The following is a 16719-nucleotide window of genomic DNA, read 5'->3' on the forward strand; positions in this document are numbered from 1 at the left end:
GCCTCTACTGGAGATTTAAAAAAGGAAAGCTTACTTGAAGAAGGCATGCTTGAAGGAGAAGGATGGCATTATTTATTCATGGCTTGGGAGGAAAGCCCAGTTTTATAAAAACAGAAATGTCAACCCACCTTTCCATCTAATTTTAATCTTAGCAAATGAGAAGAGAGGATTATTTCTGACTTGGCTTTTATTTTTCAGTGTTCTTGAATAGAGCACCTAATGGGTTACCATTAGAAGTTCCATTTAGAACAAAAGTTGGGCATTTATTTTCAAGAAAATTAGTGACCTTTCCTAGATTGGTTAGGGCAGTCATTCATTCTGCCGTCCTCAAGTGTTTGGTTATTATTTCAGCTGACAAAAGTGTACTTGTTTGGGCTGCAAGTTTTAGTTTTCTATTTCAGAAATAAAAAAATTATTTACAGACTTAGTGACCAACATGGATTTTATTTTTAGCCTCCCAAGAATGAGTCCTTGGAGACTTACCCAGTGATGAAGTACAATCCGTATGTCCTGCCTGTTCAGTGCACTGGCAAGGTAAGGAGATCTGAGTTACTGAGGGTCGGTCGGGGAGAGGGGAGAATAAATGAGATGGTCTTAAATTACAGGTAAAATTTTAACATGGAAATAAGAAACACTGCTTCCAGGAATTAGTCTCAGCCAATTGAGTTGTAGGTACACTGGGTAAAACTTAACAAAACCATAAGATAGAAGAAGAGTAAAACTGTCAGTTTCTCCACTGGCACAAGAAACAAATTTAATCAGTTGGGATACTGGTTTAAAGATCTGAGAGGTGAACTAGCCCACACAAATGTTTCTCTAGCCCATATGTTGTGTTAAAAACTTGAGGCCAACATTTTTTTCCAACTGACAATTTTACACTAAAAAGTTGTTTCTTGATGTTCTTTAAAAAAAATAAAAATATGAAGGTAACCATCAATGTGTATTTCCTTTAAGTAGAATAAAAGGAATCTCCAAAAGGTCCAATTTTATGTTGGCATCAAGAAAGGAAATGGATACAAGAAAATGCAAGGCAAATAGTTAAACTTTCAGGGATAATGTCATTGAGAATATCCACGGGACCCACACTGGAGTTCCTGACTTTCAGTGTTGGCTCTATTTCTAGAAGGTTGTGTTAGCTTGAAGAAGTGCTTGATCGGCCTCTGCTGCAGCCTCCCGTCTGTACCATACGCACAGCCTCCTTTGAGGACGATTTCTCAGGGCTGCTATGGATCAGGCTGCATGTGTGTCAGATACAGTATATGTTAGGCGTGTCATAGCCTCCGGTGGTTAATGTTCACCTCCTCCCAGAAGGGACTTGAGCTGGCATCTTACAGGAGGACTGATGGTGTTCTAGCAGACAGCTTTGTGGGACTGGCAGTCTCATTTGTATGTGAGCACTAATAGTGATTCCCAGGATGTGAGCCATTAAAATCTCATTCCCTCTCTGGCTTTTTAGCGAGACGAAGATAAGGAAAAAGTCGGAAGCATAGAGTACTTTGGACTGGGCGGCTACCCTGGTTTCCCTCTGCAGTATTATCCCTACTATGGCAAGCTCCTGCAGCCCAAGTACCTGCAGCCTCTCCTGGCCGTGCAGTTCACCAACCTCACCATGGACACTGAAATCCGCATAGAGTGTAAGGCGTATGGTGAGAACATTGGGTACAGTGAGAAAGACCGTTTTCAGGGACGCTTTGATGTAAAAATTGAAGTTAAGAGCTGATCACAAGCACACATCTTTCTCACTAGCCATTTAAAAAAAGTTTAAAAAAAAAAGATACAAAAACCTACTAGTCTTGAACAAACTGTCATACGTATGGGACCTACACTTAATCTATATGCTTTACACTAGCTTTCTGCATTTAATAGGTTAGAATGTAAATTTAAAGTGTAGCAATAGCAACAAAATATTTATTCTACTGTAAATGACAAAAGAAAAAATAAAAATTGAGCCTTGGGACGTGCCCATTTTTACTGTAAATTATGATTCCATAACTGACTTGTAGTAAGCAGTGTTTCTGACCCCTAAGTATCGCTGCCTTGTGTATTTTATTTAGTGTACAGTACTCTAGGTGCACACTCTGGTCATTTTTCAAGCCATGTTTTATTGTATCCGTTTTCTACTTTATGTGAGCAAGGTTTGCTGTCCAAGGTGTAAATATTCAATGGGAATAAAACTGGCATGGTACTTTTTTTTTTTTTCCTCTTTGGGTTTGGCTCTTTCAAATATAACGGCCCATCGATGAGCATTTTTAACACACTCCATAGTCTTTTCCTGTGGTGTTAGGTCTTCTTTCTTTTTTTCTCCTGGGTCTGGGTGGGGGTGGGGTGGGCTGTCATGGGGGAACTGCCCTTTCAATTTTAAGTGACACTACGGAAACACACACAAAGGTGATGGGTTGTGTTGTGCTTTGTACTGAATGCTGTCTCGACTTCTCTTTCCCCGTCCTCCGGTCCGTTCTGAAACTGTGGGTAAGATCTGGAGCGCCCATCACTTTGGCTAGTGATAGGGCCGATTAATTTGCTTTGTACATTTTCTTTCACTTTCCTTTTTTCCTTTCTCTGGAGGCATCACATGCTGGTGCTGTGTCTTTATGAATGTTTTAACCATTTTCATGGTGGAAGAATTTTATATTTATGCAGTTGTACAATTTTATTTTTTTCTGCAAGAAAAAGTGTAATGTATGAAATAAACCAAAGTCACTTGTTTGAAAATAAATCTTTATTTTGGACTTTATAAAAAGCAATGCAGTACCCCATAGACTGATGTTGAATGTTGTCTACAGTGCAAAATCCATGTTCTAACATATGTCATAATTGCCAGGAGTACAGTGCTCTTGTTGATCTTGTATTCAGTCAGGTTAAAACAATGGACAATAAAAGAATGAACACATTCCTCATGTGCGTGATTCACTCTTGTCTAAATGCCCCAAACTGTGACTGCTTTACTCTCTACACTGCTAGTTATCCAAGATCTTGAAGAAGTACTGAACCTGAAAGACAAAAATGTGATTTCATTAGTTCCTATGGAACTTTGGCCTTTTCCATCCAACAGACGCCAAGAGCTGGGTCAGGACTCTGGACACTGGACATCAAGGTGCACACCCCTTCCTGTGAGACAACTAGGTTAACTGCAGGCAGACAGTCAATGAAGCTTTAAAGTTCAAGTTTAGAAATATTTTGCAATGATACTCAGTTTAGAAAACATGAAATTTTGGTTCCTGCTAGTGCTTCACAAAATACGGCTGTTCAAAAAAAGTCAAGGTGGTTATTGCTTCAGTTTAAAAAAAAGTGATGCTAACAATCAAAAAATGGACAGAAAATGTGTATAGATGTTTCTCCAAAGAAAATGTACAGATGAGCAATAGGCACATGAAAAGATGCTCAGGATCGCTAATTATTAGAGAACTGCAAATCAAAATAACAATAAGGTACCATCACATACCAGTCAGAATGGCCATCTTTAAGTCTACAAAAAACAAATGCTAGAGTATGTGTGGAGAAAAGGGAACTCTATTACTCTGTTGGTTGGAATGTTCATTGGTGCAGCTACTATGGAGAACAGGATGGAGGTTTCTCAAAAAACTAAAAGCTACTATATGATCCAGCAGTCCCACTCCTGGGAATATATCCTGACGAAACTATAATTTGAAAAGACACATGCACCCAAATGTTCATAGCAGCACTATTCACAATAGCCAAGACATGGAAGCGACCTAAATGTCCTTCAAGAGATGAATGGAAAAGAGGATATGGTGTATATACACACACACAATGAAATATTACTCAGCCATAAAAGGAACATAATGCCATTTGCAGCAACATGGATGGACCTAGAGATTTTCATACTAAGTAAGTCAGACAAATATATCATTTATATGTGGAATCTAAAATAGAACATAACTTACCTATGAAATAGACTCACAGAGAACAGACTTGTGGTTGCTAAGGGGTGATGGAACAGGGGAGGGATGGATTGGGAGTTGAGATGATCAGATGCAAACTATTGTATATAGTATCAATAAATAACAAGTTCCTAATGTATAGCACAGGGAACTATATCCAATATCCTGTGATAAACCATAATGGAAAAGAATATGAAAAATAATATAACTGAAAAAACTAGCATGTGCCCAAAAAAGTTGAGGTTCAATAAATTAAGAAGGTTTATACCCTGGTTTTCAGTTCATGGTTTGGCCTAAGTCCTTGTTTAAGTGAAAGTGAAAGAAAGTCCAAGTTGCTCAGTTGTGTTCGACTCTGCGACCCCATGGACTATACAGTCCATGGAATTCTCTAGGCCAAGAATACTGGAGTGGGTAGCCTATCCCTTCTCCAGCTGATCTTCCCGATTTAGGAGTTGAACCGGGGTCTCCTGCATTGCAAGCGGACTCTTTACCAACTGAGCTATCAGGGAAGCCCAAGTCCTTATTTAGCTATATATTTAAAAACTAGCCTTAGAGTGAAAGAAAGTGAAAATGAGCTTTCAGAAAAACATTCTCTAGGTATAACTGAGCTGAAGATTTAAGCTTCACTTAACCTGCATGGGAAATACCCAAACTAAAGTCTTGAAATCGTGTTTCAGAAAGGAGAAATCTTTCACAAAGCCTGTGCAGCCACAGCTCACATCAACCCTTCCTGTCTTCAGGCTGGTCCTGAGAAATCCTTTGGTACGAAGCTGGGCTCCCCTCTTACAGAGAGACAGACCGAGAGGCCCATAGCCATTTCTGCAACAGTTCAGCTTGTTCAGAAATAGCAGTAAGAGCTTAAATTCCCACCTTATTGTCCCATTTTTATTATCCTGCCAATCTGCTTCTCTTGTTTATTCTTGAAAAATACTACCTGAGACTTTGCTATCGCTAGAGCAGCAAATCGTGTGACGGCAAATGAATATCAGAAGAAAAATGACTCCATTTTATTAAAATGTAGCAAAGGGAATAGTGGGAAATGGCACAACTGCCTAGATGCAAAGGTTTAAGGGGCCCTCCTTAACAACTGACGAGATTCTGCAGAATCCATTAGTGGACAGCATACTTCATAAACCTGGGTTTCTCAAAATGCAACCCCCATATACACTGAAATAGAGGGTATTTTATATTTTTAACAGAGGATGGTCTGTCTTGATGAAACTGAGCCTTAATTGTGTGATGTGTATGAACAAGAAGGGGAGAATGGCTCTACATCTGAGGAAAGGGGAGTATTTATTCAAATTGGAAAGTAGTTTGTATTTTTGAGACTGTTCTCATGTCTCAACCCCCTGCTTTCATATGAACCTTGTGCCTTCTGTTCTAAGATGCTGTATGTTCACGTATATGTCTGCATATGCACCCATGTATGTGTGTGTGTGTGTGTGCAGAGATGCCTATTCCTTCCTTCAAGATTGTGTGCAAATCTTGCTTCCCTGTAATCTCTCCAGATGCTGCTGCTAAGTCACTTCAGTCGTGTCCGACTCTGTGTGACCCCATAGACAGCAGCCCACCAGGCTCCCCCCTCCCTGGGATTCTCCAGGCAAGAACACTGGAGTGGGTTGCCATTTCCTTCTCCAGTGCATGAAAGTGAAAAGTGAAAGTGAAGTCGCTCAGTCGTATCCGACCCTTAGCAACCCCATGGACTGCAGCCTACCAGGCTTCTCCATCCATGGGATTTTCCAGGCAAGAGTACTGGAGCGGGGTGCCACTGCCTTCTCCGAATCTCTCCAGATAGTGCTAACCTATTCCCTGGCCACGAGAGTGGTTAAATCTCCAATGGGAGACTGGGAGCATGGTTAGTGTGGACTCAGTGGATATTTGCTGGTGCCAAGTACTCTCCTAACTGCTACAGAAAGACCCATGAGTGACCCTCTGCAGCTCAGATTCTAGTATTAATACTGAAGTACTTGCTTATTTCTGGAACTCTTGTTTCTATACATTTATCATGAATTTCTCACCTTGTATTATTAGGTGACACATTTCTTGGGTATAAGGACAATGCCTTCTACTTTTGGGGGTTTTCTTATATCCTGAACAGGGTTTCATGTTAGTTTAATAAATCAAATATTGAATTCCTCACCACAAAATATAAAAGGAATCAGTTTTTTCAAATGCATTGTTTCTCAAATGTGTGCTGAGTAACACTTGGAATCAAAAGGACTGGAAGTTACTGAATAGAGGAAAAGGGATTCTGTTTTTTCTTTCTTTCCTTTGTGTTTTTCTTCAATCCATCATATTCCCTGAAGGAAAGTTTCAATGTGGTACTAGTATGACTTCAACCCAGGTTAATCCCCTTTCAAATAAAGGGAGAGAGGCCTGGGGCTCAGAACCTTTGGCAAGCAATATCATCTAGCTAGAATTTAATAACTTTTGCTTTCATTGTATTTATTACCTTCAATTAAAGTACAAGTAATACTCGTTTCCCACCTAACAGCAAATAAAAATTTCCATAATGGAAATCAATGTATTCAAGTATTACAGTGAGTGTACTTAAAAGTAGTAAATATAATTTAAGGTGGTATTCAGATAATCCAAAACTCATGAAGGTAAAAAAGGCCAACCAGAACACAGGAACTTTTGCCCTAAAATACAGCATTAACAGAAGCCAAGGTTTTCAGTTCTGTACCTGTTTGGGCAAAATCTAATTTGAATCTATTGTTTTAGAACAATAGCATGCCCTGTCTGCTCAGGCTGCACTTATTACCAGAGGGAACTGCTCCAACTCCAAATTAAAAACATTATCAGCAATCAGAGACAAAAATCCAGTTATTAAAATCTTTCAAAGTCCAGTGAAAGCTCAAACTCCTGGCTTTTTAAAGGATTAGTAACACCTCAATATCAGGTTACATTTGGTCCATGGAGGAGAACTAAATGAGGTTACTTAGAAAATCCATGATTAAGGACAGAAGGCAACATAATCCAGAGGGAAACTATCCAAGGAGCATTTAAGAACAGTTGTAATCAACTGAATAAAAAACACTCTTGGTTTCAAATTCAGAGAAAATGTGACCCTCTCTCCTCTTCTTTCAGAGGGAATTAGCATTAACCAGTCATGTTATCTGCCATCTTCTTGGCCCTGTACAGGAAAAGATGACCAGGTGATAGATTTAAACCTGTTAATCTCCCAACTGAAGTTTGTGATCAGCCATAGCCTACCCAATGTGAAACCAGGAGGACTGGACCAAAGGCAGATTATCTTGGTTCATATTTTAATTCTGTATTTTCCTCCCAGAAACTGTCAGCATTGGTCTGTTCTGAGAGATTAAGTATCTCTTGAAGGTACTGATTCTCACTAACTACAGAATCCAGCTGTTTTATTTAGCCACAAATGAGTCCCACACCCTAAGAAAAGGCCCATATTGTAATAAAACTGTGACTTACTATCTCCAGTTTGCTTTTAAAAACAGGGATTTCATTAGATCAGCACTCTTACTGGCAGTCTGTAAAGTGCTACCTTTTCCAAGGAATTGCTCATCTTCTTCCTCCACGTTGGCCCTACATAGGCCAGGTAGGAGGAGGTACTGAGTGATTTGAAACCAACCTATTTATTTATCTACAACATCTGATAAACTCCTCAGTAGATTGATCCTTTGGTTTAAGTGCTTCAGGGTTCAAATATTTCATTTCTCTGTAAGGAGGCTATTTAGTGCCCATGACTTGTTATAGGAATTTATGGTTACTAAATTAGCAAGTGTTGGAGGAGCATGGAACAGTCCTATAGCAATGAGAAATTCCTTTAGAGAAGGAGCAGGGGTTCTAAAACGACCAGTGGGTGAGGATCAGGCCTTGGGAAGGTGGTGATTATTCAGCGTTGGAAGCTCTGGGGGGCAAGGGAACAGAATAAGGCTTATAGACCCTTTGGGGTTGTACTACCCAAAATGAAACACAGCAGGAGGAGTTAATGCTGATGGAAACCTTGGCCTATCACTAACCTTTCTTCTTTTCTTACTTACAAATTTCTCCCAAGCTACCTACTCTGTGCCCAGCACGGATTATGAATTCAGGGAGGGAAGGATTCAGGCAAACAAGACCCCTGTTCTTATGAAACTATGGCTTTACACTATACACATTTAAATGCCTTAAATGGCCTAAACTATTCTCACTTATACTTGATTCCTTTCCCTCCTTTGTCAATCATACGGAGCACACCCCAGTCATGATAATTCAGTGAAGGGTGAGACCTGGTCCTCAGAAAGCTTATAGCCTGGAAAGAGGAAAATCCATGTAATTAAATAAAATCACAATCCTGTGCTAAGATATAAGGGGGAATAATTAACTGCCAGTGGGAACACAAAATATTTCATAAAGTGGTTAACATCTGAGTCTTCGGGATGAGTTGGAAGCCACACAGATGAAGAAGGAACAAATTTTAGCTGACTATCCAATTGCTATGCCAAAGCCAATCTTCACTAGTAATATTAACTTGAGGATTTATTCTCTCTTTATCACTGTTAGATTTAAATACGAATACCTTACATTTATTAACTACTTCACAGTCTACAGTCTAACTTCATACAGAAGCTGTCTCCTTCACACCAGCTCTGTGGTCTTATTTCGAGACAGAGCAGCATCCTGAGACTCAGAAGCATATGACAATCCCTACATAGTAATCTGGTAAACTGGGGACTTGCTCAGTTGGCAAGGATGGAACTTGACTCTGTATCTTCCAAGTCTAAGCCACACTAGTGCTGTGACCTCCCTTGGAGTAGTCCCTGCATTTGCGGATGACTGTATATTACTGCAGATTCTGTAAGAAAGTACAATAGCTCAAACAGATGTATACTTTCTGTAATTGCTTCAAGTGTAGGCTTAACAAACGCTTGCAGAGTGTTTGGTCTTTGCCCTGAGTACAGTGCACAGCAAAAAATGGCTCTTAATGCTAGTGATTCCCAGTTCACCACTCCTGCAGTGGAACTTCTAGTATATGGAGCAAGCATGAAATTTCTTTGCATGTTTTATTAACTCTGGCTTTGTATCACAGTCTAGTGCAGCTCACTGCTCCTGACACCTGGGCTCTAGCACAGACGACAGAATCAGACACTTCTTAAAGGAGGAGCGCAGGTGTCTATTTTCCCATGATTCTTAATGTTGATAAGGGAAAGGCTACTTGGAGAAGGGAAAGGCTACCCACTCCAGTATTCTGGCCTGGAGAATTCCATGGACTCTATAGTCCATGGGATCACAAAGAGTTGGACACGACTGAGAGACTTTCACTTCACACATACTTAATGCTGACTGAGCAACAAAAATACCTGTGGAGTTTTGTTTTTTTCCTTACTTTTAAAGCAAAGTATAGGTATGCTCGAACATTTACAGAATTTACCTATCCTTCTATCATGGAGTTCAGCCCCAAATTTAAATATGTGTTCCTGTGCCATTATACTAAGTAGATTTTCAGATAACATCTAATCAGTTGGAATTGGATTGAGGTACAGTTTTGTTTTTGTTCCAATGATATATTGATTTTTAAATATGTCAGCCTATTTAGAAGGAAAACAACTTTCAACTCCCCGGGGACCCTTACAGAATGTAACCTGTTCTGACACACAGGGCCATATGCTTAGAAGGGCCTGCATGTTGCTAAGTCGCTTCAGTTGTGTCCAACTCTTTGCAACCCTATGGGCTGTAGTTCGCCAGGTTCCTCTGTCCATGGGGTTCTCCCAGGCAAGAATGCTGGAGTGGTTGCCATGCCCTCCTCCAGGGGACCCTCCTGACCCTGGAGGGAACCCTCGTCTTATGTCTCCTGCGTCAGCAGATGGGTCTTTACTACTAGAGCCACATGGGGAGCCCCAGAAGGGCCTATGCTGATTTAATGCTCCACTCTCTCTCTCGAAACTCTTTTTTGAACCAAGGCCCCTGTATTTCCATCCTGCAACAGTTTTTGGAATCACGGGCTTCTGTGTTAGGGCTAATTTGGCCTGGTTTTCCTATTGGCTGAGTGGAAAATGTGGTTGAAAAAGCTGCTTGTAAAATGGGCAATGGACAGATCCATGATGAGAGCTGGGTCAGAGAAGGTGCAGGTTGAGGCCGGCTATGGAAGGTGAGAGTCAGCAGACTTTCCAGGAGAGGAACAGAGGCCAGGATGTCAGGCGGAGCCCTGGGGCAGGGGTGAGGGGAGGAGGACCTGGGCTGTGGGGACAGCTGGAGGAGGCTACCAGCAGCCCTTCATGTGTGAGCCTGAATCCTTTCTGAACTCAGCCCTCACTCCCTCGCTCCCTCTTTGTCTTCCCTCTACAAGTCACCACTTATTTTCAGCTCCACAGATGTGGAGTTCAGAAGTAAACAGTTGTGAGGAAAAAGGTGGTGGGGAAAGGATACCTAGGGTTCTCCTGACAGATGGGGTCAGAGGAAACATTCTTGCTTTGAGAAAAAGGATGAAAAATCTGTCCTTGCTTACAATTGCACTGGCCAAAAATTTCATGAGGTTTTTTTCATAAGATGGTACAGAAACACCCAAATGAACTTTTTACCCAATAGCTACAGAGCCTATAAAGTTCTTGGACTGCAGAGGTACCCCCCTCAAATCTATTTATAGGCTACAAAATAAAGAAGTTGAACCAACACAGTCATTAAGAGTTACCTCCTTCACAGGTTTATCTTCTCCATTGCTTCAGAGGCTGTATTTGGCCTCTTCCCCCCTTTAACTGGAGTCCAGCTGATTCACAGTGCTGTGCTAGTTTCAGATATATATGAGATAGATAACTGATAAGGACCTACTGTACAGTGCAGGGAACTCTACTCAACAATCTGTAATAACCTATCTGGGAAAAGAATCTTAAGAAGAATTGATATATGTATATGTATACCAGATTTACTTTACTCTACAGCTGAAGTCTTTGAAGAGAAAATGAAAAGTTCACAATGAAATGACTAGAAATTTCAGTGATTCGGTAAACCCAGTGTTCTCAAAGTTCTCTTATAAAGACCTCTTGATTCTTATGCTGCCAGCCACTAATGAGAACAACCGTCTTTTTAAAGCTAGAAGAATATTATACCTCAGCCCAGAATAGAGTGGTGTTAACCTTTCTCTTTATAGGAAACAGACACCCTTTCCCCCCGCCCCCCAATACATCTAAAGATACAGGTGTCCTTTCTAGAAATTCATTCTAAAATTGTGTTTTGTGACTCATTCCTATCTGGCCTCTTCTGCCCTGAAGGTGGTTTTGGTTGCTGCTAGCCCTTCCCCAGCCCCTCAAAGTATCTAAAAATATGAATTGGTGTTTGTCACTTCTGTTCACTTCTCCCCACGCCCAGTGATTAAAAAAGTACTCTCTGATAGTCACCATATTTCAGGGTGAGTCATGTATAACTTTTCAATATTTACATTTAAAATTTTATCAATATTCACTCTTAAAAAAATGGAATCCTTGTTATTTATCAAATGCTTATCTTTTATGTATATTTTATATACGATACCTTATTTTGGTTAAACCTAACAACTGAAATAGATGCATTAGTCCCACTTTTTCAGTTGATGAGACTGGGGATTTTAGACCTAACAACTTGCCTGAGAACACAGGACCCCTGGGGCTCTGCTTATTCTGATTAACAGCTCAAGGTTGGGATGGAGCCTGCCAGAGGGGGTCTGATTCCTAGCCTTGCCATTTCCTCGATGGATGACCTTGGGTAAGTCACTTAACTTCTTGTTTCTCATATTCCACATCTCTAATATAATAATAGCATCACATGAGTGTTGTTGTAAAGATAAAATGAGTTACTATATGGAAAGCATTTAAAAGAATACCCAGAATATAGTATATATACCATAATAACTATCATTATTGGGTCTCCAACATTCCCACAATGCTGTGATCTGTCTTGCAATACATCAGTAAGCTTCCCTGGTGGCTCAGATGGTAAAGCATCTGCGTGCAGTACGGGAGACCAGGGTTCAATCCCTGGGTTGGAAAGATCCCCCGGAGAAGGAAATGGCAACCCACTCTAGTACTCTTGCTTGGAAAATTCCATGGACTGAGGAGCCTGGTAGGCTACAGTCCATGGGGTTGCAAAGAGTCGGACACGACTGAGCGACTTCACTTCACTTCACTTCACTTCATACATCAGTAAAGCCTTTGGTTTCTGAGCAACTTCTTCACGCTCTTAGAGCCAAAACTGCCAGGATAATTCCAGCTTCTTAGGGGACATGCATGCGTGTGTGTGCATGCTCCGTGACTTCAGTCACGTCCACCTCTTTGCAACCCTATGAGCTGTAGCCCACCAGGCTCCTCTGTCCATGGGAATACTGGAGTGGGTTGCCATGCCCTCCTCCAGGGGATCTTCAAGACCCAGGGATGGAACCCACATCTCTTATGTCTCCTGCATTGGCAGGTGGCTTCTTTAGCACTAGCACCACCTTATCAGGGGACAACCTACTTAATGAACCAGGTCATGAATGACAAAGGCAGACTAAGGATCTTTGCAGACAAAGACAGTAAAGAGACACAGAACCAAATACAACATGTAATCCTTGCATGGACACTAGACTAAACATTTTTTCTTTTACAGAAAAAAATCTGTGGGTGAAACTGCAACAGGAGGGAAAGGGGCAGGGCACAACTTTTGAAAGAATGACATAGCCCAAGGACACAACATAAATGGATTAGAATCAAATGGGTCCAAGATGGCAGACAAGACCTTTGACTAGAACTTGATCCTCAATCAACAAGCTAAATGACACATCCAGAAGTGCCATGACAGTTCCAAGGCACTGTCAAAAGAACAAGCAGTGGGAAGCAGCCCAAATCCTGGAAATCTCCACTCCTTCCCCCAAAGTTGTAATAATCCTCCCACTCATTAGCATATGAAATTACCCAGCCTATAAAAACAACTTTTCATGCAAAGATGGACACCATAAAGGACAGAAATGGTATAGACCCAACAGAGGCAGAAGATACTACGAAGAGATGGCAAGAATACATAGAAGAACTGTACAAAAAAGATCTTCACGACCCAGATAATCACGATGGTGTGATCACTCACCTAGAGCCAGACATCCTGGAATGTGAAGTCAAGTGGGCCTTACAAAGCATCACTACGAACAAAGCTAGTGGAGGTGATGGAATTCCAGTTGAGCTATTTCAAATCCTGAAAGATGATGCTGTGAAAGTGCTGCACTCAACATGCCAGCAAATTTGGAAAACTCAGCAGTGGCCACAAGACTAAAAAGGTCAGTTTTCATTCCAATCCCAAAGAAAGGCAATGCCAAAGAATGCTTAAACTACCACACAATTGCACTCATCTCACACACTAGTAAAGTAATGCTCAAAATTCTCCAAGCCAGGCTTCAGCAATACGTGAACTGTGAACTTCCAGATGTTCAAGCTGATTTTAGAAAAGGCAGAGGAAGCAGAGATCAAACTGCCAACATCCACTGGATCATAAAAAAAGCAACAGAGTTCCAAAAACACATCTATTTCTGCTTTATTGACTATGCCAAAGCCTTTGACTCTGTGGATCACAATAAACTGTGGAAAATTCTGAAAGAGATGGGAATACCAGACCACCTGATCTGCCTCTTGAGAAATCTATATGCAGTTCAGGAAGCAACAGTTAGAATTGGACATGGAACAACAGACTGGTTCCAAATAGGAAAAGGACTACATCAAGGCTGTACATTGTCACCCTGCTTATTTAACTTATATGCAGAGTACATCATGAGAAACACTGGGCTGGAGGAAGCACAAGCTGGAATCAAGATTGCCGGGAGAAATATCAATAACCTCAGATATGCAGATGACACCACCCTTATGGCGGAAAGTGAAGAAGAACTAAAAAGCTTCTTGATGAAAGTGAAAGAGGAGAGTGAAAAAGTTGGCTTAAAGCTCAACATTCAGAAAATGAAGATCATGGCATCTGGTCCCATAACTTCATGGGAAATAGATGGAGAAACAGTGGAAACAGTGGCTGACTTTATTTTTCTGGGCTCCAAAATTACTGCAGATGGTGACTGCAGCCATGAAATTAAAAGACGCTTACTCCTTGGAAGGAAAGTTATAACCAACCTAGATAGCATATTAAAAAGCAGAGACATTACTTTGCAAACAAAGTCCATCTAGTCAAGGCTATGGTTTTCCAGTAGTCATGTATCGGGGTTGCAGTGTCGGACACGACTGAGTGACTGAACTGAACTGAACTGATCCTTGGAAGAAAAGCTATGACCAACCGAGAAAAACCAGAGGTATTACCTTTCCAACAAAGGTCCAGCTAGTCAAAGCTATGGTTTTTCCAGTGGTCATCTATGGATGTGAGAGTGGACCATAAAGAAAGCTAAATGCCCAGAACTGATGCTTTTGAACTGCAGTGTTGGAGAAGACTCTTGAGGGTCCCTTGGACTGCAAGGAGTTCCACCCGGTCCATCCTAAAGGAAATCAGGATGTCTATCTATCTCCTGTCTATCATTGGAAGGACTGATGCTGAAGCTGAAACTCCAATACTTTGGCCACCTGATATGAAGAACTGACTCATTGGAAAAGACCCTGATGGTGGGAAAGACTGAAGGCAGGAGGAGAAGGGGATGACAGAGGATGACATGGTTGGATGGCATCACTGACTTGATGCACATGAGTTTGAGCAAGCTTTGGGAGTTGGTGATGGACAGGGAAGCCTGGCATGCTGCAGTCCATGAGGTCACAAAGAGTCGGACCCAGTTGAGCAACTGAACCGAACTGATAAAAACTAACCATGCTACATTTCATGGCCACACTCACCCTTTGTGATGGTCCACAGTCTTTTTGTGGAGAGTGCTTCTCTCTGAATCTGAACAAATCCATTTGTTACTTATCACTTTGTCTCTCACTGAATTCTTTCTGAGATGAGATATCAAGAACCTGAGCTTCATTAGGTCCTGAAACCAGGTACCGAGGGTTTTGGCTGGGTTAGAGTCTCAGTCACATGGGTTCAAGTTCCAGTCTGACATTTCAAAACTGGTTAAGATTTAAATTTCTGTACATAGTAGTACTGTATTAATTTCTGGATTTCTCATCATTGTTCTTTGGTGAAGGAAGAGAATATCTGTGTGTGAGGAAATAAACACTGAAATATTGAGAGATAAAGGGAATCATAATTGCAATTTACTGTCATATATATATATACACACAAACATATGTCAGAAATTAATATACACATACGCAAGATGAAAGAAGAAAGAGAATGATTAATATGATAAATTTTAACATTTGGGGAATGCAGGTAAAAGGTTTACAGGTAAAGGGTATTATTTCTTTGTAATTTTTAAAAATAAGTCTAAAATTATTTTGAAATAAAAGATGAAAATATTAATCAGTAGAAATAAACAGTCTAGTATTATTGCATGAAAGAGAAGGGGGCGCAAGAGGATGAGGTCACATCCCAGGTCACGTCCAAGTCCTTGGGATGGCTGCCAAGTGTGGGTTGTTCACTTCATGCAGGAAAAAATTCAAGAGCTATTGTAAAGTGAAAGAAGGTTTATTCAGGGAGGAAACACACTCCAGAGAGAGAGTGTGGGCCATCTTGAAAGCCAAAAGAGGTACAGGGTAGAAGGCAGTGTTTTTATTTTGGGAAGGGGTGGGAATTTCCAGGAATTGGGCCACCAGCTACCTTTTGACCTCATAGTGCCTGGGGTGTGTCATTTAGCATGCTGATGTGTTACAATGAGCGTAAAATGAGGCTCAAGATCAAGTGGAAGCTGAGTCATCCATCCTGAATATAGTTGGTTCTAATCAATTTATATTTTGCCCTGAGCTATACCATTCTTCATTTTTGTTTAGATTTTTTTTTTTATTTTTGAACATTTTATTTTATATTGGGGAGTTCAGTTCAGTTCAGTCGCTCAGTTGTGTCCAACTCTTTGTGACCCCATGAACTGCAGCATGCGAGGCCTCCCTGTCCATCACCAACTCCCAGAGTTCACTCAAACTCACGTCCATAGAGTCAGTGATGCCATCCAGCCATCTCATCCTCTGTCATCCCCTTCTCCTCCTGCCCCCAATTCCTCCCAGCATCAGAGTCTTTTCCAATGAGTCAACTCTTTGCATCAGGTGGCCAAAGTACTGGAGTTTCAGCTTTAGCATCATTCCTTCCAAAGAACACCCAGGACTGATCTCCTTTAGGATGGACTGGTTGGATCTCCTTGCAGTGCAAGGGACTCTCAAGAGTCTTCTCCTACACCGCAGTTCAAAAGCATCAATTCTTTGGTGCTCAGCTTTCTTCACAGTCCAACTCTCACATCCATACATGACTACTGGAAAAACCATAGCCTTGACTAGATGGACCTTTGTTGGCAAAGTAATGTCTCTGCTTTTGAATACGCTATCTAGGTTGGTCATAACTTTTCTTCCAAGGAGTAAGAGGCTTTTAATTTCATGGCTGCAGTCACCATCTGCAGTGATTTTGGAGCCCCCCAAAATAAAGTCAGCCACTGTTTCCACTGTTTCCCCATCTATTTCCCATGAAGTGATGGGACCAGATGCCATGATCTTCCATTTTCTGAATGTTGAGCTTTAAGCCAACTTTTTCACTCTCCTCTTTCACTTTCATCAAGAGGCTTTTTAGTTCCTCTTCTCTTTCTGCCATAAGAGTGGTGCCATCTGCATATCTGAGGTTATTGATATTTCTCCCGGCAATCTTGATTCCAGCTTGTGCTTCTTCCAGCCCAGCATTTCTCATGATGTACTTTGCATATAAGTTAAATAAGCAGGGTGACAATATACAGCCTTGATGTAGTCCTTTTCCTATTTGGAACCAGTCTGTTGTTCCATGTCCAGTTCTAACTGTTGCTTCC

The 16719-nt window shown here is 41.1% G+C and overlaps 2 protein-coding genes across 2 annotated transcripts in view; one reads left to right on the forward strand and one right to left on the reverse strand.

Annotated features, from left to right (window-relative positions):
* ATP1B1 (ATPase Na+/K+ transporting subunit beta 1) overlaps positions 1-2847 on the forward strand; it is a 29212-nt gene extending 26365 nt beyond the window's left edge. The window contains 2 exon segments of the mRNA NM_001009796.1: positions 454-534; positions 1457-2847. Coding sequence (NP_001009796.1) covers positions 454-534; positions 1457-1720 — 345 coding nt within the window. The 3' untranslated portion in view covers positions 1721-2847.
* The window catches only part of NME7 (NME/NM23 family member 7), a 241564-nt gene continuing 227546 nt past the window's right edge, over positions 2702-16719 (reverse strand). The window contains 1 exon segment of the mRNA XM_042257207.2: positions 2702-2990. Within this exon segment, the coding sequence (XP_042113141.1) occupies positions 2958-2990 (33 nt within the window). The 3' untranslated portion in view covers positions 2702-2957.

This window comes from Ovis aries, chromosome 12 (genome assembly GCF_016772045.2).
Source record: "Ovis aries strain OAR_USU_Benz2616 breed Rambouillet chromosome 12, ARS-UI_Ramb_v3.0, whole genome shotgun sequence".
In the NCBI taxonomy this organism is placed as follows: Eukaryota; Metazoa; Chordata; class Mammalia; order Artiodactyla; family Bovidae; genus Ovis; species Ovis aries.